The sequence below is a fragment of the Bos javanicus genome, chromosome 4 (assembly GCF_032452875.1).
Source record: "Bos javanicus breed banteng chromosome 4, ARS-OSU_banteng_1.0, whole genome shotgun sequence".
Classification (NCBI taxonomy): domain Eukaryota; kingdom Metazoa; phylum Chordata; class Mammalia; order Artiodactyla; family Bovidae; genus Bos; species Bos javanicus.
The window spans coordinates 75569697-75593443 of record NC_083871.1 but is presented as its reverse complement, the minus strand read 5'-3'; the positions used below and the strand labels follow the sequence as shown (position 1 = coordinate 75593443).

Here is a 23747-nt window from a genome sequence, read left to right as displayed (position 1 = left end):
CCTCTCTCTCCTCTTGATCACCCCCATCCTTCCAGCTAATGTACACACACAGCGGTGTGTCAGCCCAGGGTCAGCAGGACACAGAACAGTAAGGAGTCCTCAGGCACAGATGCCCCAGGGTGGCCCCTTGATCCAAGTATGCCCCGTGCCTGTGCCCTCAGAGCCTGGGCTCACGGTGCTGCCTGGCTCACCTCGGCGGTTCCAGAGTAAGACACAGGGAAGAACCCTCCAGAAGCTCTGCTAATATTGCAGACAGGTTATTTCAGTGACTGTGTCTTGTTTTACAGTCTTGTACTCTGAAATCTTCCCTCTGATTGCTCCAACAGTAGGCAAGACAACAGTAAAACTCATTGTGAAAGCCCAACTTTGCTCCTCAGGCGGGCTGTGTGCATTCCGTAAAAGCACTGCTTCTCCTAAGAAGCAGGAACACCTGGGTGCAGCCTGGGGGCCCTCTGCCTTCGGGGCAGCCCGAGATCCCTCAGGGGCTCTGGGGGTGGAGGACAGCCCTAGAAATGGGCAGGCGGGCTTTCTCAGTTGCAGCAAAAGAATGTGCTGTGCTGGGAAGCAGCCCCGGCTCCTCCGGAAAGCCGCACATCTGTAAACCAGGCTTTCCTCTGCCCCAGTGAGTCTCGGCAAAGACAAAGCATGGCTTTCTTCTAGAAGGAGGAGCCTTTCAAGCTCTGGGGCTGGGGCATTTTGTCCCATAGCCTTTGGACCTGAGGGCTGTCCTCAAATGACAGGGGACTCTGGGAAGAGTCACCCTCCTCCCCAGTCCTGTCTTCCCTGCCCTTCCTGGTCCTGGGACTTGGCATCCCACCTCCTCCCACTCCCATGCCTCCCCTCCCCCACTCCCCCAGAGCTCAGGTTTCAGCATCAGCAGAGACGTGGCCAGAGGCTGCAGAGAGCAGGGACTGAGAGCGGCACTTACCTGGGCACCTCGGGGCGCCGGTCAGTCCACAGACAGCCAGGGAGGTCGGGGGGCCAGGCGAAGGCGCTCCCAGGACTGTCCCCAGCGGAGTCCCCCACCCACCGGGGCAGGGCGACTCTGGGTTCCGGCGTCCCGGGGGAGTCGGGGCGGGACGCGGGGCGGCCACCTCTGAGGAGGCCCATTCAGAGGGCGGCAGGGAGAGCTCGTCCGAGGAAAGAATCCGGGCTTGCTGGGCGGCCGCTGGCTCTGTCGGGCGGCCTGCCCATTCAATGCCTCAGACGGCAGTGGCCCCGCCTCGCTCCACTGCGCGGTTTGCTTCCTTTTCATTTTGTTCCCCTTTTTTTTTTCCCTTTCCCTCCCTTTAATCTCTTGCAAACTCCCCGCTGAAACCCTCCACAGCTTAGCTGCAGCCCCAGAGTCAGTGCTATTCAAGGGACAAGCCGCTAGTGCACGTGCGGCTGGTGACCCCGGGGAAACAGACACCCCAAACCGCACCCCCAAGGACAGCCTCCTGTCCACGACTGAGCCTCAAGAGCCACCTCCCCCAAAGGCAGACCGGCTTCCCTGGGATCCAATGCTCACAAAGGAGAAGCTTCTGGAAACCACTGGAGTCCCTGGTCAGCTTTGCACCCCACCGGCCAGCCAGGCTCCACACCCTTGTCCCTTCCCCCTAGGTGGGGGCATTGCCTCTCATCCGCCCCAGTCACCAGCCCTAAGACCTTCACTCCATCCCCTGCCCAAAGTAGCCTGGGGGACCTTCCTCTTGTTTTCTTCCTGGCTGCAGTCACCCCCACACCCTACCACACCCAGTCTGCAGAGTCTCATTTCCAACTACTTAGACTGTTTCACCTGGCTGGTAGCTTAGTCCACCAACAGCTTGTTGGTGGACCTAAACACATTCTATCCCTTTCTTCCCTCTTCTCTGCTCATGTTCTTCCCTCTAGCTGAAAGGCCTACTACCCTGTAATCTGGTGTAATCTCCTATATACTCTTCAAAGCCCATTTTCAAGTGACCCCCATCCTGTTATAAGACTTGGGACATTATCCCCCTCAGTCAGGTAAGTTCACGCTTCATATCTCATGGCCTGAGATCTAACAGTAACAAGTCCATAAAGCACGGTAGAGAGGCTCTGTCCCGTGTATGGCCTTTGAGACTGAAGCTCTAGGCAGCAGATACCTGCCTGACCAGGTTTATATCCAGCAAGCACAGAGGGGAGTGAGCACTCACGCCTCGCCTCTCCTGCTTTCAGATCTGGCATGATCCAACTCATCTGTTAAAGCCTAGTGCTGATGCCACTCACCCTAAAGTCCTCCCTGAGACAGAAGGTCCCATATCACTCCTGGGAGGCCCCTTTCTTGCTGGTGGGCCGGCACTGGCACCGCCTTCAGCACATCACAATGGGACGAGGCGCCTGCACACGCAAGCAGGCTTCCAGAACACGCTCCAACCACCCTGGGCTGAGTCACATCTGCCCAGCCCCGGCATGACCCTCTGACCCACTCATCATCTTGGTGAAAGTTGACAGGTACACGCCTCTCATCAGGAGAGACAGGCACACCTGTGACCCTTGGGTCACCTCCCTAAGTTACAGGTCAAGAAGATCCCAAGGACCCTCCGCCCTAAGGTCTGAGCAGGGTTCTTCCTCTGGCTTGTTTATGCGCCTGCAGGGCAGCAGCTCCTGCACAGGATCTGTAGGAAATGCCTGAGCACAGCCCAGGGCAGGCCCAGCCAGCGGATGGACGGGCCTTTCCCGTGGCCCACAGCTCCCTGGACAGAGAGGAAGGCAGCCGTCCGGCAGTCAGGCCCAGGAAGGGCAGTGGTGCAATGGCAGTCCCCAGGGTGGGTCCTTCCCTTGGGGCTCGCTGACTTTGTGGGCCTGGTAAGTCTGGGGCAGTCCACGGGCTGGGTGGAGGGGAAGGATGTTGTGTCTGTGCTGCTGCATCTGCGACCAGGACAACTTGGGTGGGGATCTAAGACACTTTATAACCTTCTGGAGATCTGTCTGTCCTTTTCCTTTCTCTCTTCTGCTTAGCTGGGGCAACGGGGACTAAGGTGACGTGGCTGTGCTGCAAGTGGCAGCGATTCTGATGCAAAGTCACACTCAGAAAACTCATCCTCTGCAACTGCGCTGTCCCCGCCCAGCACCTAGGATCTGGCTCAGTGTGAGGTGGGGTACCCATGGGTGCTCACACCCGCAAGGTCACCCACTTACCCCCAGTGGAATCACGGATCAAGTGCACACAGACTGTCCACTGTTGGCAATACCAATCCTCCCCTGCACACATCAGGCTGGCCACCATGCTGCTGGCCCCCGCTGCCTCCCTTCACACTCCTAGCAGCAAACGGCATGCCTGGCTCCCTTTAAGTAAAAGGCGCCTATTCCCTACTCACTCACTTATTTACTAACTTATTAGAAAACAACACATAACACATAACCAGAACCTTCTCTATGTCAGATGCCGGGATGTACTGATGAGTGAAACATAGGCAGATAATAGTTTGGAAGCTACAGAGGGAGAAGGACATAACCCCAATCCAGGCTCCTGTTTCCTGCAGGCTGGCCCCCCACCCTGCTCACCCCACTGGGAAGCACATTCCAGGGAAGATGAGAGCTGGGCAGGCTGTTCTGGAAACAGTGGGGACCCCCTTCACCCTGATGAGGAGGTGAGAGCCAGGCGGGCTGTTCCAGGGACAGTGGGGGTCTCCTTCACCTGATGAAGTGAAGCTGGCTGTCCCTCTGACACACTGCATGGCCACAGCCACATCAGGAGAGGTGACTGTGGAACTGTGAAACGTTGCTGTGGGGATGGGGTCAGCAACTGTGAGGCTGGAGGGTGAGGCCTGAGCTGCCATGAGATGAGCAAGGCAGAGGGCGGAGAGAGGCAACACGAGTTTTTCCTACAGAGGAAGACTCAGAAAGGCTTAGCTGTCCGGGATGTAAGAGAGGGCAGAGAACTGTGAGGGGAGGCAAGGATGCCAATCTGGTGGCTAAGGCACCTGAAGGAGCACAGGAGAGGGTCCCCCTCAACAACCCCGTCTTACACCTCCCGCAGAGCATGTGCCATCCGAAAGCACCATCTGGTCAGTCTCTTCCAGCCGCCCACCAGCCCCTGACATGCCCACCAGCCTGACAGGTCCTTAGAGGGGCTGTGCTGTCAGCTGTCAGCACTCTGTCCTGCCCAGCATTAATTTAATGAAACGGAATCCAGGGCCTCTGCTCCACCCAACAATGAGGCATCTGCTGGATCGCCCTTAAAACTCAGTATATGACATGGCAAAGGAAGTTCAGAAGCCTTAGAAGAAGCTGCTTCAGAGAAAGGGGGCCATTAACACCCGTGTGGGCTTCTCCCATGTACACAGAAGGGAAGGGCAGAGACCATGGAGGGGAGACTTTCAAGGACCCGCAGGTCTTCAGCACGGGCTCTGCCCTAGTGAAACAGAACTAGGAGGGATCTCAGAAAGACTCCAAATGATGGTACATCAGACAGGAGTCCTCAGGGCCACTCTGACACCCTCCTGCTGCTTTCCCAGGGATTACCTGCTCACCAGCACCTGGGGAGGCCCTGCTCTGCACATTCTAGGATCCAATTCAATGGTGTGCTTTTGCAGAGAAGGAATTAAACACAAAAAGTCAACCCCAGGACCTCAGTTCCACACTGACTTCACAGCAGTCCAACCTCACGCTCCTCCAGGAAATTTAATTCCAACATCACTAGGTCCCTCTGTCCCAGTGTGTGACCCACTGAGACCTGAGGGCATATGACATTCACCCCAAGATGTCCATCAAGAGTGTGCCAGGTCCCGGAGCATAGGAAAGGTTTTCCTTATTTTCAGACTAGGGAATTCTCATTTCCCCTGGCATTTGTGTTTTTTACACTTGCTCTTTCTCTACACAGGTATATATTTAAGTGCACAGCATGTAACAAGTGCTCAAAAAGCAACGAATCCCTTGGTCTAGGCATAACCATGAATATGTGGATACACACACCCGCAGTGCATATGTGTGCTATGCAATATATATATGCAAACATACTAACACATGACAGGATTTCAGCCACACACAAAGCTTCTTTACCTCATCAGGGTGGTTTGTCCAGTGTCCCTCTCTGTTAAGGAGGCACTAAAATGTGGGCACCAGGTTCCAAAAGCACCAAGCCGGGTGGACCGCAGCCAGTAACCAAGGGTGAGAGGCAGATGCCAGATTTAAATCGTTACCTTTCTTAGGTCTCATAAACCCAAAATCTCCCCAAGTGTATCCAGCAGAATGCGGAGTTTTCACCGGGACAGCCACCCCCATGTCACACCATGTTAGGAATCTGCGGTCCCTGCAGGGCAGGGAGCGCCTCTATACGAAAAGAAAAACTGCCAGGGGCATGCGGGCGCATGCTTCTAGTAAGAAAACATCTCAGCTGTTACAGGCCAGGGCTCCACGTGCATTTTCTTTCAAGTCATTCCCAGTTCTCAGAGGCATCCTATCCCCATTCAGAGAGGTGAAGAGAAAACAACACACGGGCCGAAGTGGTGGCCATGTCTGTAGAGGGATTCCAGACCCCACACCCATCGCAGGCCATGGCAGAGGGTCAGCAGCCTGCAATTCACTCCAGGGCTGAGACTGACCCACATCTGTCTCCCCGGGGCAGAGCAAAATTGTGATAGATGATGGGGCTTGACCAAGTGTATTTGGAACTTAAAAACCATATTGTAAGACAAGTTTGGGATACTTGTTCAATGTCATGCACGTGTGTGTGTGTGTGTGTGTGTGTGCATGATAAGTCATTTCAGACTCTTTGCAACCCTATGGACCATAGCCTGCCAGGCTCGTCTGTCCATGGGATTCTCCAGGCAAGAATACTGAAGTGGGTTGTGATTTCCTTCTCCAGGGGATCTTCTCCACCCAGGAATCAAACCCGTGTCTCTGACATCTCTTGCATGGGCAGGCAGGTTCTTCCCCTCTAGAGCCACCTAGGAAGCCCAATATCATATACAATACAGCTGCTACTATTTTTGCTTCAGTTTTAAAACTGTCTTAAGAGGTTTGCAACCGGTGAAAGAACTGTATAATGGTGAGTGACTGAGGACCCACTTGTGTCTGTCACCAACCCCAGGGCCTGCTCCCAGACCACTGGCCTGTGGGGCTGAGCATTAAGAGAGCAGCAAAAACCCATTGGCAGCACATCAGAATAAGCTTTATAGGCTGAGATTCAAGAGCAGTCCACCAGATGGAGGATGACATGAGCTGATAAAATAAATTTAGAGAAACAAAGACTCCTCTAAACTCAAAGGAAGCAAACAAAAGATGGCATTCATCACGATCGGGAAATTGTCGGCTCACGTGGGGACCCTTCCAAGCCGGCCTGTTTGGTGGATGAGGTGTCAGCACAGGATGCCAGCTTCTTGTATGTTTTGAGCTTCATTCCACTCAAGCGAATGAGTGTTCTCATCTCTGCAGACTGCTGACCACACATTCACAGGCCAGTGCTGCAGGCTGACCTCCAGCCACCCAACACCGCTGTTTATTTTTAAATATTTTGAAGCAGTCAAGTTTCCTTTTTTCATTTTCTAAATCTGGGGTGGTGGTGGGGGGAAAAACAGTGACTAACCCTGGCAGTCACACTGGGTCACAATGACCAGCAAGCGTCCTTCTGCATAGAATGCAAAGTATACCACATGGGTATACAGATGTGGACCTTCCCATACATAGCTACATACACATATGTACCTCAGTGTAAACATGTTATATATACATATATATATATATATACACACACACACACACACACACGTATCACTTTTTAGGTTCTACAAAATTCAAAGTCATGGGGACTTGCATAAATGTCACACATGTTCACATTCAGCACATGTTTTTATTCCTATTATAAACATTCTCATTAAAAGTTCATAAAATTTCTAAACAAAACAGAGCTGGGTACAGGAAGAAAGGGGAGGTCTGGGAAAAGTATTTTAGTTTGTCAAGCTTTGAAGAATGACAACTTTTTTTTTAAACAAAAATAAAGCACTGCCTCAAACTAATCTCTCTCTCTCAAGACATTCCTGAATATTCCTTTCCTTCCTCCCTCCAGCAAATGTCACCCATTTTTGCCCTTTGAAACCAACTCCAAGAGATTTCAACAGCAAACCCCATACCCTGCAGGCCAGGGCCTCCTTCCTGCAGGCTCAGAGCAGTCCAGGGTCAAAGCCCCTCCTCCACATTCACATTACCACCCACAGCCCCAGGCAGGGCCCTGAAAACACCAGCCCTCCTCTCAGAAACACGGGTATACAAACTATAAGTTGCAAAATGTATAAAGGCCTTCCCTTTCAGTAAACTAATGCTGTTAATCGTGTTCATTGAAAGCAAAAGTCCCCAAATATCCCCTAAACCCCACTTGTAAAACCATCAGGTGAAGATAATGTTCTGTAACTAAAGATGATGGTCCTCCACGTTGTGAATGCACAAAATGCCATTGAACTGTGCACTACAAATGGTTCACTTATGTGAATTTTATCTCGATTAAAAAAAAAACCTATTATGAATTAAGTTGGAAGCTGAGCTATATCAGAATCATACACTTTTAATGAGGCCTTTCTTCATTTTTTTCCCCCATTTATTTCGAAAATGTCATCAGGACTGCTTAGCCTTTCAGACAGGAATAACAGTTCATAACACTTCATAATTCTCTCTTTTGCCTTCATAAGGATTGATAGTAAATAACCTCTTTACCTAATCTCTTACTAATATTTTTGTTTTCAAGAAACACATTTCCTTCTGGGGCTCTAAAATGTTCTGCACCCAACTCCAATGCTCGGGGTGGTTCCCTACACCAACAAGCAATGCTCCGAAACCAGCCTGGGGTCCTATAATTCAACTCAACTCTGATCACCTATGCAGACAGCATCAGACTCCATAGCCTAAGGGCTCGGTCCCACAAGACTGTTCTCCCTTCAGACCAACCAGCTATGGATCAGAGGTTCTCACAACCCCTTTCTTAGGTTGCAATAATTTCTTACAGTTGCTCACAGAACTCAAGAGAAACATTTCACTCATCAGTTTATCATAAGAGGATATAACTAAGAACAGCCAGACTGGAGAGATAGGGAAGGAAGGGCATGGAGCTTCCATGCTGTCTCAAAGCACCTCACTGTCCCCAAATCTCCAGGTGATCACCAACTGAGGAGCTCCCTGAACTCTGTCCTTTGGCATTTTCCTAGAGGCTTCATTACATAGGCAGGGTTGATTAAATCATTGGCCAGTGGCAACTGGTTCAACTTCCAGCCCTCTCCCCTCCTTGGAGGTTGGGGGGAAGGGGAAACTGAGAGTTCCAACTCTCTAATCACAAGGTTGGTTCCCTTGGCAACATGGCCCCCATCTTTTCCAAAAGTCATCTCATTATCATGACAAAAATCACCTTTATGTTTTCATCACTTAAGAAATTCCAAAGGCTTTAGGAGTTTGGTGGCAGAAATAAAACTAAATATATATTTCTTATCATAAATCACAATATTACAGACTCATATCAGGGATTTCTAAGATAGCATTCCCAGAGATGTATGTCTCCCAGGGAGTAACACAGGCTGTGTCAGGGATGCACTGAAGAGACAGTCCCAAGGGGAGCCACTCCAGGCTCCTGCTTGAGGGTCCTAGGTGGGTAGGACCTGTTGGTCTACTCATGGAGCTCACAGTATTCTGTCAGACCCCTGTGACGCGGTCCAGGCCCTGGAGCCAGCTGTCCTCCCAGTGCCTACCATGGCCTTGCCATCTCCCGCTACCTGTCCCCAGTCCCTGAAGCTATCATCTCCTCTTCCAGTTAAAGCACACTGCTAGGATAATTCAACAATATTTGAATTCATATTTAAGTATTCATTATTTGAGTAAATATTTAAATACCCCTCGCTTTGCTGGAGTGAGTACTGTAATTTAAAAGAGGCGTTGTCTTGACACAGGCACAGGCAACAGCAACACAAAAGGGAAGGGCAGGCCACACTGGGTTCTGACCCAACCATCTGTCACCAATACACTTCAGCTTGCTTTCTGTTTACTTGTTCACCGCAGAGGTGAGCAGTGGGAATGAGGTGCGTGTGACACGGGACGAGCCAGGAGGCTCCTGAGAACCCTGGCACTGGAGTCTAGGGGCTTAAACTAAGTGTCACAGGACATGGAGGGACACAGAACAGAATGTGTGCTATCCCGAGCAGAGGGCAAAGGTGCCAGGTGAGAGGGGATACCGCGGGGCTCTCCCGTGACCAAACTCTCCCTCCCTGACCAAACCTGAGGGGGTCCTAGAGCTTCTCTACAAGGCCTCAACCTTGGCCTTTGATGTCTATCCTTGGAGGCCCAGTCTTGGCAAGCATTCTGCTGAGTCATCTCCTCTGCTTGCTCCCTGATCAAGTTCCTCATCCCTTGATGCTCAAGCCTATCTTCAGCAGGATCCTGTTGGGCCAGTTTGGCAATAATCTCCCTTTCCTTGATGTTCCTCTTAGTAACTTTTCATCCCCTGACCCTGTCACAGCTCTTGGGCTGTCTTTGCTACATGAGGAGTTGAGCTCAGCTCCTTACCCTGCTTCAACTGTACCAAATAAAATTCATCTCTTCCACCTTTAATTGGTGTCCTGCTGTTTCTCCCTGACACTTGTGTGCTGGCTGTCTGGGAAATGAATTGACACATTTGGGTTTATGCTGACTGGTGCTGGTCGCTCAGTCATGTCCGACTCCCTGTGAACCCATGGACTGCAGGCTCCTCTGTCCATGGAATTCTCCAGGCAAGAATATTGGGGTGAGTAGCCATTCCTTTCTCCAGGGAGTCTTCCCAACCCAGGGACCGAACTCAGGTAGATTCTTTACCATTGCATCACCTGGGAAGCCTTTACACTGACTAACCTGGTACCAAGTTCAGGCTGATGGAATAACACACACAGAGGAATTTTATGTAGTTAGTGTTACACTAGCTGCATACTAACAAAGGACATAATTGACATCTTAATAGCAACAAAATCAGAAATAGTCGTCAAAGCTCAAATCCATTCTGATTGGGTCAGTTGATTACGCTACCTGACCTGTGAATCTCCCACAAATCCAACACACTTTTCCCCATCATTTCTGAAAGCATTTTTGTCAGAGCTGCTCCACCCCACTGCCTATTCCAACTGCTGTTCTGCATACAGCAGATGGATCAATATATGAAAACAGAAGCCTGAGCAGTTGCCTCCCTGCCTCAAGCCTTGTTATGACTAGCACTGCTTGCAGATGCCATACCACTACCCTCCACAGCTACAGAGAACAGCTGTGGCTGGGCCTCTGCTCATACCTCCAGTGCCCTGCAGACCCTTGTTTCCATCCTCTCCTGGTCTGAAGGACCCTCTGCCACAGGGCCTGTGCCTGCTATTTCTCCATTCCAAATGCCCCTCTCCATTCACCTAGTTAACTCCTACTTAAACCTACTCACCCTTCAAACCCTCAGACCTCCTCACCAGGTAAACAACCAATAAAAATTGGCAGAGTGCCACCATTCTGTCCAGGGCTCTTCCCCATCACAGATCACTACAAGACTGAAAAATAAAACCTGTTGTAAAGAAGAGGGTTGAATATAGTCCCTACATGGGAGCCACCACCACATCACTGTGTCTCAGGGGTTAGCCATACCCCTCATACAATGCAGAGCACATGGGACCCCCAGTCAGTGCTGTGTGTATGTCTCTGAGCTCTTCCTGGGCAAACGTCCTCAAGGATTGCCAACATGAAAATATGGATGACTCAGAAGGTGTTCTTAAGATTAAATAGCTCCTCAACCACGTGACCCTGCAATCCCACTCCGGAGCATATATCCGAAAGAAAAACAAGATCCAAAAGGACACATGCACCCCAATGTTCATTGCAGCACTGTTTACAAGAGCCAAGACATGGAAGCAACCTAAAACCATAAAGGAAACTTTGGAAGAAAAGCAGCCCTTCTATTAAATGATATACAGATCTTGTTTTCTCTGGAGAAAGAGGGGAAATGGAGCTAGCTGTCATCACTACAACTTCCTCTGCATAAAAGACGGTATTTAAATACATAGTCTGCTTCCCCCTCCCACCAAAGCGCATCTGACGAGCAGCAAAGGGAACCCTCACTCACCTTCCCCAGGGCAGAATAGCAGGAATCCCCACTTACAGAGAACAGCGATTCTAAAATGTAAGTTCAGTTTGGGCTACATCCCCCCTCCACCTGCCCAGGGCTATGATGTCCTGGACTCTCAAGGGAGCTGGAGAACGTCCATACCAGGAAGGGGTGCTGAGTAACCCACCACCACTGTGTTAACGCTCCCTTCCCAGGGCCGGTGCACAGGCTAACTAGACCCCACAAGTATGTAAAGTGCTGGGTGGAGTGGGGGCAGGGTGCAGCAGACAAATCCGAAGTGGCCACTCAACTGGGGAGATTCAGGATGGTGGCCAAGGACGTAAGGAGTCAGGACAGGGCTCTGTGAACATAAAAGACGGGACACCTCGCAGCAGGCGAGGGGCGAGGACAGCCGTGTCTTTCAGAGTGGGGAGCTCAATGCTCTCTGAAAGTAGCCCTGACTTTCTCTGAAAAGGGTGGGCCGGGTGTTTCCGTTTCTTCTTTCAACTCTAAGTAATGCTACAAGAAGCTGAAAAGCATTGATGTTTGGCTGCTGAGAACACCAGGACCCAACCCATCAACACCTGAAAGTGTTGAGTGAACAGAAGGAAACACAGTCAGCACCACTCCTGCCCCCAGCAGGCTGCATGCTGTGTTGCTGCATCTTCCCCGGCCAGAACCACATTTCTTAGGTGTGACACACGTAGAAATATTTCTGCATGAGTGGACGTCCACAGCAGAGGAAAGGAGGTGGGTGTCTTACCATGAGCTCCTTTATACAGAGCACTGGGGCTGCCCATCTGTGGCACGGATGGGCTGAACGGAGAGTAACGTGGGCTTGTTGTCCCTGGAAAAGAAGGCAGAGTGAGGAGCTGTCCCCCTCTCCACCCTGAAGGGGTGGGATTGCACACAGGGAGCTCTGCTTCTTTCTTACCATACGGCGTTTCTGGAGACACAGGAAATGCAGGGGTGGGAGAGATGGATTCACTGCCACTGTTGGTTGGAGAGAAGATCCTGCCATCGATCACATCCAGGTCTGGGGGATACGTGGTGATCACTGCCTGAAATTGGCAAAGTAGAAGTCAGGTGAAGGCCACCTCCAGACAGCTGGGGTTCCTGGCCCTCACTGAGCCAGCCCTCTTCTAAGACTAGTGACAGGAGGCAGCCATGGGCAACTGGAAGAAGCTTCAGTAACAGTCAAGGAAGAGCGAAGTGTTTTGTGGTCAACATTACATTGTTCGTAAGTGGAGATGGCAGAGAGTTTATTTAGCAGAGGGAAATGAGTGTTAAGTAAAAAAAGCAGGATAAAAGAATTGTCACCTGTAATGTGTTTACAGATACATAAAATACCCAATGAATTAAATACATAGGCATAGAAAAGAGGCTGGAAGGATACATTCCAGATATTAACTCTGCAACTTTCTTTCCTTGTCTATTCTGGGTTCCAACTTGTCCACTTTTGAGAATAAATGAAACCCTAATTTCAAAAGGTTCACCTTTGGGGGTTTGTCAACCTGTCTTACTTCAATTCTGATTAAAAGCCTTAAGTATGGCTCCTCAAAAATATTCTGTAGATCTCCCCGAAGGACACATATCCACAGTGACCATATTTCTTCCTCCTCCCTGCCAGGGACCCCAGGAGGCTTTGGGTCAGGGACTCGGGTTCCTTTAAGATGACTTCCGTTTGCCCTTTGCCACTGTTGTCCACCCTCTGAGACCTCTACCCTCACGACTCATCGCATACTTGGCCCCTCAATCCCCATTCCACAGATCAGAACACAGATGACCAAGTGCACGCTGGCACAGCTCTCTTGGGAGAGGGGATCCCACCCAGCCGGCAGGCCTGCCTTCAGGGAGGAACCATGTTTGTGAGATGGGGACGAAGCTGGGTGGGGAACTGAACTGGCGACTTGGGACAGGGCTCAGGCCAGGCTCTGGGTAGTGGTGTGTATACCTCTTTGGTGTTGTCTGGGGAGAGAAAGGGCGCCAGGCCTGGAGTCTGTTCTGAACTGGTGGTCTTTCCCCAGCTGCATTTGGAGAAGGTGGGCTGCTCCCCAGCTTCGTTATCATACTGCTCAAGGCTTAGCTTCCGGAATCTTCCCCCAAGTGGCTCATCCCCTGTTAGGAGAGAGACAAGTGGGCTGCAGGCACTTTCATCATGGAGAACACTGACCTTTGATTAAAACCGACTTTAAAACTTCTCAGAGGCACTCTGTATTTTAAATTTTTTTAGTTCCAGAACATCTTCATCACCCAAGTCATACTCCATACCCATTAAGCATTCTCTCCCCATCCCCGACCTCCAACCCCTGGCAACCATTCATCTACTTTCTGTGTCTATGGATTTGCCTACTTTGGACACTTCATGTGCATGCAATCGCACACTCCACGTCCTTTGGTGCCTGACTTCTTTCACCCAGCATGACCCTTTCAAAGCCCGTCCTCTTACTGGGTGGAATAACCACTGTCCATGTCCCATCTGTGTTTCTCAATGTCAGGTCCAGCAGGGAGTCGTGCCTGGCTGGTTCCCCAAGGTCAAGAACACTGCCCGGCCCACCAGAGGTGCTCAGGAAGCATATGGAACAAAGAAAGGCTGGGACCCAGGATCGAGGCTTCTTCCCCATCACTGAGTGAGCAAGAAAGAACAAGACTGAAAGAACCCAGGCTGCCTAACAGCTGCAGGGACTTGGTCTGAGGCCTCTGCCCTAGTAATTCATCTTCTTCTCAAGGCATCGGTGGTCAACTTTGGGGTCAGAGTGCTTGCACCTTGCTCTAGTCTGAGGAAGTAACAGCCACTCAGACCAGAGACACAGAAATCTTTCCTTGAGTCACAAACAGGTATACATATTCACTTGTCTACACAAACGGTCGCCTTCTTTATATGTTGTGCTGAATCTTTAAGAAAAAATTTGTGTCCATTCTTTGTTACCACCATGAATCATCTAAGTGCTTATTTGCTCAATCCCAGTGTACAGATATAGTGATACAAGAACTGTAACCAGTACAACTTTTTATTTCAAAGTGTCAAAAAATACTTTGTGTTTTATCGCAGGTCCACGCTGGTTGCTCAGGGGAGCCACAGGGGCTGCTGTGCATGGACATGCAACCCAGAGGGCATCCTCAGACTCACAGGGCAGGCAGGGAAGCAGCCCAGGCAACCAGCAGCTCTGACAGCCTGCCTGCTCCTTTTGGAAGCAGCTTCTGGGGAGGACCAGGCCGTGGACGGTGCCTGGGGCTCTGGGATAGGACTGGGCTGGGTGTGACCTACGGTGGCTAAGAACATGCCAGAGGTGTACGTGAGCCCTGTGCACTCATCCCCAGTCAGGCCCAGAGTGCCCTGAAGGCCACACCACCTGCAAGGTGCACGGTGGAGTGAGGCCCCTGAGCATGACCGGTCGACTCTTAACAGTGAGGAATTCTGGGCAGGGGAAAGCTAAATTCAGGCACTAACAGTCAATATCCACTGCCCCACTGGCCAGTGCAAGAAACATCATAGATCCTTCAGCAGTGCCCCCACCAACAAAGACTCACTTTATGCAGGATGGGGAGAGGGTCTGGGGAATCTCAGCAGAGGTGGTTTGGAGACTTGCTGCAGGCTATTAGGATGGCAGTGTTTCTTTCTATCAATGACATGTGTGTGTGCTAAGTCACTTCAGTTGTGTCTAACTCTGTGCAACCCCATGGGCTACAGTGTGCCAGGCTCCTCTGTTCATGGGATTCTCCAGGCAAGAATAACCTGGAGTGGGTTGCCATGCCCTCCTCCAGGGGATGTTCCGACCCAGGGATCAAACCCACGTCTTTTATGTCTTCTGCATTGCAGGCAGATTCTTTACCACTAGCGCCACCTGGGAAGCCCTGCACAGAGGCATCGCTCTCCCGGCAGAGTGTGTCTGCCCTTCCTAAAGAGGTAAAGATACAGGCATCGGAGTTATCAGAGGCCAGCCCTCCCCAGACGACAGACCGTGCCCTCCTCTCAGACTCAGTGCAGACAGGAGGGACTCCCGCACCATTTCCAGCCCACTGTGACACCCCTGGAGAAACAAGGAAGGGGGGCATGATGGTGCTGTGGCACCGGGATGTGCCCACCGTGCGCCCACCTCTGCTGGGGGAATGACGAACAACAACCCAGGCTCCCCACAACAGCCAGGCCTGGGCACACGGGCTACAGAGAAAATCCCAGAATCACAAAATTAAGGTTGTCTACTGCGTCTTTTTGCAGACGAGGAAAATGGGGTCTTGGGTTGAGACCTGCCCTTCCACACATAGCACGCTCCAGAATTTTACTGCACTTGACACTACTTTTTTTTACAAATGGAAGGTTTGTGTCAATTCTGCATCCAGCACATTTATTGCATCATTTCCCATAGCACTGGTTCACTTTGTATCTCTGTGTCACATTGTGGTAATTCTCATAATACTTGAAACTTTTTCATTATTATATTTGTGATGGTAATTTGTATTCAGTGGCCTTTGATATTACTATTGTAATTACTTTCTTGTTTTGTATTTTTAAATTAAGGTATGAACACTACTTTTTTTTTTTTTTTTTTTTAGACATAACACTCTTGCATACTTAACAGACTACAAAGATGCTTGCTCCTTGGAAGAAAAGCTATGACCAATCTAGACAGCATATTAAAAAGCAGAGACATTACTTTGCCAACAAAGGTCCATCTAGCCAAAGCTATGGTTTTTCCAGTAGTCGTGTATGGATGTGAGAGTTGGACTGTGAAGAAAGCTGAGCGCCAAAGAATTGATGCTTTTGAACTGTGGTGTTGGAGAAGACTCTTGAGAGTCCCCTGGACTGCAAGGAGGTCCAACCAGTCCATTCTAAAGGAGATCAGTCCTGGGTATTCATTGGAAGGACTGATGCTAAAGCTGAAACTCCAATACTTTGGTCACCTGATGCGAAGAACTGACTCACTAGAAAAGACCCTGGTGCTAGGAAAGATTGAAGGAGAGAGGAGAAGGGGACGACAGAGGATGAGATGGTTGGATTGCATCACTGACTCACCGGACATGAGTTAGAGAAAGCTCTGAGAGTTGGTGATGGACAAGGAGGCCTGGCATGCTGCAGTCCATGGGGTCACAAAGAGTCGGACATGACTGAGCGACTAAACTAAACTAAATAGTATAAATATAACTCTCATATGCACTCGAAAACCAAAAACATATCTGAGTCACTTTATTGAGGCAATATTTGCTTTATGGCAATGGTCTGGAGCCCAGCCTTCAATGTCCCTGAGGTCTGTACCCGTGTTTAGTTTCTGTGTGAAGATTCACAAACACAAACGTGCCTGGTGTCTGATTAACAAACATCATTCTGACAAGTCCGCTGGACCCTCCCATTAGATACAGAGACAATCCCATGGGAGGTGGCTTTCTGCACCAATACGCTCAGAGGAGTTGTACAAGTTACCCTAATTTACAGACAGCAGGACTAGAGTCCTCGAGGTTCGGATGGGAGTGCCTCTTGGGATCACACCCTTTGAGTCATCCACCAGCGGCTGGAGGCAGGCTGCCCACCCTCTCCAGGGAGTGCCTTGATTCCATTTCACTTAGTCAGTTATATAAGAAATGCTTCAAACCCATACTCAGAACTGTAGTAAAGAAGCCACTCATAAATCTGGCTATGACCAAATTTTTCCTCTTCAGTACAGAAGTCCAAAGAATCTGTCTGACAATTCAGGAGACATGGGTTCAGCCCCTGGATTGGGAAGGTCCCTTGGAGAAGGAAATGGCAACCCACTCCAGTATGCTTGCCTGGAAAATCCCATAGACAGAGGAGCCTTGTGGGCTATAGTTTATGGGGTTGCAAAGAGCTGGACATGACTGAGCGACTGAGCATGCCCTCAGAGAAGTCAAATCCAAAAAAAGAGGAAGGAGGAGACACTTAGAGCAGGACAGAATTGCTGCACTGAGCCCTGTGCCCACGACGGCTGGGTCCCTGCAGATGGCTCAGCAAACTGCTCCCTCCTGGGGCCTTCCTCAGGCAAAGGGCATCCGGTGCCGCCCCCTGCCCTGCTCGGCTCTGGTGCAGCCAGCAGAAAAAGCCCCAGGACCCCACTGCCCTCCAAGTCACAAAAGCAATAGGAATCAGCATAGAAACCATGGAAACCTAGGATCACAGGGTTACCAACAATCCCAGTGACCTGCACGTCCCCGTACAAGCCCCGCTCACATTCTCAGCCAGGGGTCTCTGTGGGGGATCTGGTGGGGAGCAGCTCTTCCTGAACAAAACGCTGCCTGCCAGTCTTGTCCTTGGGATTCACTTTCCCACCAACATGCAGCACCATGACATGGTCTGCAGTGGCCATATAACCTGAGACGGCCCACTCCAGCCAGTCCCTACGCTGGGCAGGGACATCAGATGTCTTCAGATCCTTCTCCTCTCCTCCTGACATAGGACATGATACACACCAGGCCTCAGGACCCACCTATCCAGGCTGGAAAGGGGGCAAGTGTTCTCAGGTGCCCCCCTTATCACTACTCCCGAAGGCCTGAGAATCGCAGTGTTTCAATGATTCACCTTATCCATGGGTGGAGCCGGGGTCAAGGACAGAGAAATAACACGTGCTGAGCCTGAGTGCATCTGTCTGCGCGATATCGCCTCAGTCCAGGCCAGGCTGAGGGGCAGGGCTCAGCTTCACTATGGGATGTGGGAGCTTGCTGAGTGTGAGAGACAAGCAAGTCTTGGCCATTCGGTCATCCAGGCCACTCACAGGGACGGAGCCCTGCCGGGATCAGGGCAGTGCAGCCTTACACTGGCCACCGCAAGAAAGTGGCATGGAGTGAGTGCAGGAAAATTTGGGGGTGCTGAAGACAGAACAGGAGAGCCAGTCCTCATATGGGGGCACCCAGACATACCCACTGAGCCCTGGAGAAGTGGGGGTCTGGGGCCAAGAAGTGGGGTGCCCGCGAAGCACTTAGCACCTGGGATTGAATACAGCCTAACTAGGAAGGTGGCACTATGGTTGCCAATTTACCACTGAGCCAATGGAGGTTCAAGAGGTGACATTCTCAGATCGCTCACTAGAAAACTGTAGCCAGGAGCCCCTTGGCTACTCTTCACCTAAATACAGACAACTCCGTTATGCAATAGAGTGAAATCACATGGTCATAGGTAACTCAGAGCACACAGATTTTCCCTGCACTGTGCTAGGACAGATTCAGATTTATCTGGGTAACCATCTGATCCTCTTTAAAAATGAACTTGAGAACCAGCGAGGTGAGATTCTATTCTATTTCTACCTGCTGAAATAAAGCTTGGACCTGCGTCGGGGCCAGCACAAGGAGTCACCACCCAGCACCATGGCACAGAACACCCATCCATGCTCGAAGTTCTACAGCAAGTAGAATTTCTCCTGCCTCACCGAACAGTAGAACAGCCTCCGGAAGGTTAGGCCACAGCCCCAAGATGAAACATGAATATGAAACAATGATTTTCAAATGTGACTGAACATTAATATCACTAAAAATCCTGACTCTAGGGCCTCACCCCTTACCTGTGAAGTCACGACCCTCAGGAATGAGGTCCACGTGTCAGCACTTTTTATAAACTCTCATGTTTCCAACACACAAACAAGCTCGAGATCCAAGCCTCATCTCAATCTTGGATTCACACTGGAGTTTCACAAGTGGGGAACATTTAAGATAATTCTGACCCCTGAGACACGACCCAGGCCAATCCAACCGAACCTTCTGGAGGCAGAAGCTGCATGGGCACTTTCATCACCTGCATTTTGTCCAGTTCCCAGGTGAGTGTGCTGTGCGGCCAGGTGGCAAATGCCGGCTCTGATGAGTGAATGAAAACTCATGACCTCCTAGAACATGACCTTCGTCTTCTATCTGGGGCACTTCGAGGTAAAGCGCCCTTAATCTATTTATTTATCTCTATACGATCATATAAGAATGAAGCCTGCGTCATCAAGGCTTGCATGGTGGGTTCTGGAAACTCCCTCGCCTTCCTAGGAGCAAAAACAATCACCAAGGATTTGTCTGGATTATTTGGCTCCCGAGTTAAGTTTGAGGCCTCCTGATTTCAGCTCATTCAAATAAACATGTGCATCCTCTAAAGAGAGAGTGGCAAAGGGAAAGTGACAACGAGAAACCCAAACACTCCCCCCAGCTTAAATGTTCCCAGAATGATTTAACAATGACGTAAGGAGCTTTTCCCTCCTCAAACTGATTCAGCTGCAGGGTATATTCTTAAAGGGTTGGGTGATGCCTTTTAGAAATTCCTAGTCTGAGTGCAGAATAATGTTGAAGAGCTCAGGGAGAAGCCTCACTCCCTGGGATCCCTCTCTGATCCAACGGACCCCAGAGCCTTAGAAGTGCTTATAGGAATGTGACCAGCGGACTCCAGCCAAGGAACGCCAAGAGGCTGAGGAAAGGACACCTACCATTTGGATTACAAAAGTGGAAATCCTTTCCACTGGGGAACAGCAAAGTGCTTGGTTAGGTGGTAGCATTTCCTCTAAAATGACAGATTTAAAAGGGAAACTGATTGTGTCCAAAAAGCTAGGAAGCATTCCCTTCTACTATAAGAAATTTCAGCAATATGCTCATGTTTTACCCAGAGTAAGCTTGTAATTTACAGCACAGATGTAAAAAGTAGCACAGCAACCAAAAGGCAAGACCACTACTGGCCCCCTGCATGACTCCTGCCCGTTTAGACACCATCAGCAGAGGCTGGTGCCGAGTTTGAGTTCCTTTTTGCTTATCTGAATTTATTTTATTCTTACCTTCTCCTTCCACCCACTACCATCACTTGATCTTACTGGCCTCTCCTCACATACTTCATCTTTCAGCAACTGTGATGTTTCCACAGTGCACCTCAGGACAGTCACTAGGACTGTCCACTTTTGGGGCCACCTTCAGTGGAAGGTGATGCAGGCAGATGAAGCCCTAGGCCCGAATGGCCGATGGGCCATGAGAAGAAACAACACACAAGACTTGGAGAGAGAAGCCAAGAGAGCTGTGACTCCTAGGCCTGTCTCGGCTGGAGCTGCCATAACCTCTTTATCCTGAGCAAGAGCGGGGTCTTGGTGCTATCTACCCAAGGATGACATAAGTTAACACTTCTCCGCAGTGAAGGCATATGTGAGTGTCAGTCACACCTGTACTGACCAGCTTATTTCTACCACACACGAGGAAGAGCTTCTGGAAACAAGCCATCCATACCAGAGGCCAGGGGTCACCAAAGCAGACTTTCAAATATCTGAGGGGGCGTCTTCTTGGCAACTTAGCCAAAGAACTGCCACATGGTCCAGCAGTTCCCCTCCTGGGTATTATCCCCAAAGAATGAAAAGTGTCAGTTGCTCAGTCATGTCCGAGTCTTTGTGATCCCAAGGACTGTAGCCTACCAGGCTCTGCTGTTCATGGAATTTTCTAGGCAAGAATACTGGAGTGGGTTGCCACTTCCTTCTCCAGGGGATCTTCCTAATCCAGGGATTGAACCTGCGTCTCCTGAATTGTAGGCTGATTCTTTACCGTCTGAGCCACCAGGGAAGCCAGGGGTTCGAATGAATACTTATACGTGAACATTTACAGCAGCTCTATTCACAGTCACCAAAAGGTCACCATCCACAGATGACTGGATAAGCACAGTATGGGCTGTCCATGCAGCTGAATATCACTCAGCCTTGCGCTACAACACGAGTGAGCCTGCAAAACCTTATGCTGAATGAAAGAGGCCTGACTGCAAAGGCGACACATATCCTATGATCTCATTTATGTGAAATGCCCAGAGGAGGAGAATCTCCAGAGACAGAAAACAAACTGGGGCTCCCAGGGGCTGGGAGAGAGGGGAATGGGGGTGACTGCCATTGAGTACAGATTTCCTTTTGAAGTTTCAGAAGCACTCTGGAGCTAGATAGAAGGGATGGTTATATGACACTGTGAAGGGACTTAATGCCATAAATTGTACATTTTAAATGGTTAAATGGTAAATTTTACAATAGATGCATTTTTCCCCAGTAAAAAAAGATCTGAGGGGATGATTTTTGTTCACTAGGCTGGCCTGCCTGAGGGTTTTCACCTTAAGATGAACACTAAATTAAATAAATCGCTTTTCTAAAAATTTATCCTTTAACATGAGTGTTAGGGTGTTACATGTATTTAAAAAAAATTTGTTTAAGTAGTTTACATAAGCTGTGACTTTGATTTCAGGGTAGTAAAGTTGGCATCAGATAACAGATGTTCTAAACACAGAATGGTGGGCCTGAGGGGTTGAGAATCACTGCTGCAGGCCCAGGTGGTGCAGAGCAAGTAGAAGAGGCCACACCTGCAGCCCTCTCAGGAATGTGGGGAGACGCCCGTCAGGGTGACCGCCTGGGGCACTCAAATCCGCCTGTTGGTGCAGTGAGGGTCACTGGAGCAAAAGGAACTGATTCATGAACTCTCAAATTTATAACATGCTTTTTATGCAACAAAAATAAGTAGTTGCAACAACAGCTTCCAGCAATGACCATGCATCTCTCACTCTAAAATCTTTCCCAAATTAGAAGTATGCAGAGCTCCCTGCAACATGGCAGGCCAACTCCATCACAAATGTGCACTTGTAAGCATGTGTTTGTCCACCGCTCTTCATGGTCCAAAAGCATCAGTTTGAAAGGTCATGGCTTGTCCTAACCCCAGGCGGGACCCTCCTTTTGGACTGCTGATGGCACCTGAATACCCCGTCTACCACTCACCTCCAGTGATAGGACCTCACAGGTGGAGAAAGTGCAGTTTTGCCTGTGGCAAAAGAGAGAACAAGAGTCCTTCCCAGAAACATCACCAGAAGCCCTCAGCCTGGGTTCACTGGCCATCGCTCCACAATCTCCTTTACCCTGGTAGGCTTGGGTAGGAGGAAGTTCCTCCCCCGCAACCATAATTCTTGGTTTCTCCCGCTTTCCAGGAGCTCATGACTGGCGTGGGGTGGCTGGGGCAGATGGTGATAGAAGAGCAAAGAGACAGTCACAGGTCAGTGTTTTCCATGGAGATGGGTGGTGAGCCTGGACACGTGCGGAAGAGATGGTGGTTGGGAAAGCATTTCAGAGAGGATGTGACCCTAGGCTGACCTATGACATCCCAGAGAGTCCCTGAGAGGTGGAGGCCACTGAATGGAGCTCCAGGCCTCCTCAGGCTCCCTGAGGGAAGCACCGTGCCCGGTGGGTCCCTGCTCCTGTGCGTCCTGAGGGCCAGGGCGTCCTGCAGCTGTACTGAGATTGGTCAGTATGACACACAGCCTGAAAACATACGCTCCAGCTCAGGTTGAAATCAACATCCAGAGCTGTCATGAGGACACTGATGGTACCCAGTAAGCCTTCGCCAACCCAAGGACGCTCACCACCTTGCTCACTGGGAACAGCTCTAGTGGACAGCTGAAGGCACAGGGGGTTTCAGCGTGCAGTGAGAGGGCAGGTGTGAAGGTAGAGTTAGATTAACTGGGTCCAGGGACTGTGATCACAGCAGGCAGCCAGAAACTCTAACCACAAGCCCCTTCCAGACTTGCGTGATCAGGACCTCGTGCATGGAAGGAAGGAAGAAGAGAGGCAAGTGGAGGGGGAGACAGCGTCGGGCAGACACCCACGTAGAAGCCATGACTTTGACAGACTCCAAGGGATGCAAATATGCATACACAGAGCAGGTCAATTAAGAAATTACTCTAGCCTTTAAAATGTATTCACCTTTTTTTTGTGTTAAAAACACATAACACTACATTTACCAACTTGACCATTTTTAAGTGCACAGTTCAATGTTAAGCATATTCAGACTGTTCTGCAACAGATCTCTGACTTTCTCATCTTGCAATACTGAATAAAGTGACTCAGCTGAAGATGCTGAAGAGGTATGGAGGTATAGACACATTTCCTTAAGCTCTACTCTGCTAGAGCTCTTCAGACAATATGAGTGAACCCGAATCCAGATTACATTAGATTTGTGAGCATAGCACCCACCATCTAAACCCACCCAAAGAGAACCAAAACCTAGTTTCAATGAGTTAGCGCTTCGCTTTGTGTTTCTGAGGAAACCAGCGGAACTCATCCTTCACCCTCTTATTCCTGAGATTGCCTGCAGCTGCCAGGGTGGGCCCTACCAAGTCCTCTCCACCCAAGGATACAGAACTGCAGCCGGCTTCTGCAGAGATGCCAGGTCCTGCCCCCGGACACAGGACCACCCCTGACCGGCAAATGGTCATCCTGTCTTGGAAGGTGATGAGAAAAGGCCTAAGGGTGGAGAAAAAAGCCCTGAGCCCTCACTCTCTGCTCAATACATCCCCAGATCACACAGTCTGCAGCAGGTTCTGACCCTGATCCGGTACCCTCTTCCCGGAAATGCCTAAGAACTAACACAGGAAGGGTCCATGGGCCAACTCTGAGTCTGAGTCACCCGCCCTCTCTGACCTCAGGCTTCCTCTCTGTGATGGGACGTCATCTTCCACCTCGTTCAACCAGAGGAACCAGGAGTGCCTTGAAAGCAGGCGATCCTGGAGGAGTCTTCTTGGTTCTGAGAAGCCTGGCTTCCCTGGAAGCACATGGGCTGCCCCCAAAGCCTTGCAGCAGCTGGCTGGGGTCCACGGTAGGCCTGGGTCCTGCTGCCCCAGGTGACGCTGGGGTCAGCCCAGGAAACTTTTCCCTGACTCAGGGTCTGCGGCCTCAGGGAACAGACGAAACACTGAAGGCAGACATTCTGTCTCAGATGTGTTCTGTGTCCACACTCACCCCTTTTTCCCTCTTCT

The 23747-nt window shown here is 50.2% G+C and overlaps 1 protein-coding gene across 10 annotated transcripts in view; it reads right to left on the bottom strand.

Annotated features, from left to right (window-relative positions):
- Positions 1 to 23747, bottom strand: part of TNS3 (tensin 3) — a 222886-nt gene that overhangs the window by 36233 nt on the left and 162906 nt on the right. For 9 of the 10 annotated variants that reach the window (XM_061414398.1, XM_061414397.1, XM_061414399.1 and 6 more), the window contains 3 exons: positions 12978 to 13141; positions 11958 to 12084; positions 11787 to 11870 (listed from right to left, as the gene is read on the bottom strand). The exons of the other annotated variant lie outside the window; for it this stretch is intronic. In XM_061414398.1, coding sequence (XP_061270382.1) covers positions 11787 to 11870; positions 11958 to 12084; positions 12978 to 13141 — 375 coding nt within the window. The remainder of the gene's footprint in view (positions 1 to 11786; positions 11871 to 11957; positions 12085 to 12977; positions 13142 to 23747) is intronic. 10 annotated transcript variants of the gene reach the window in all.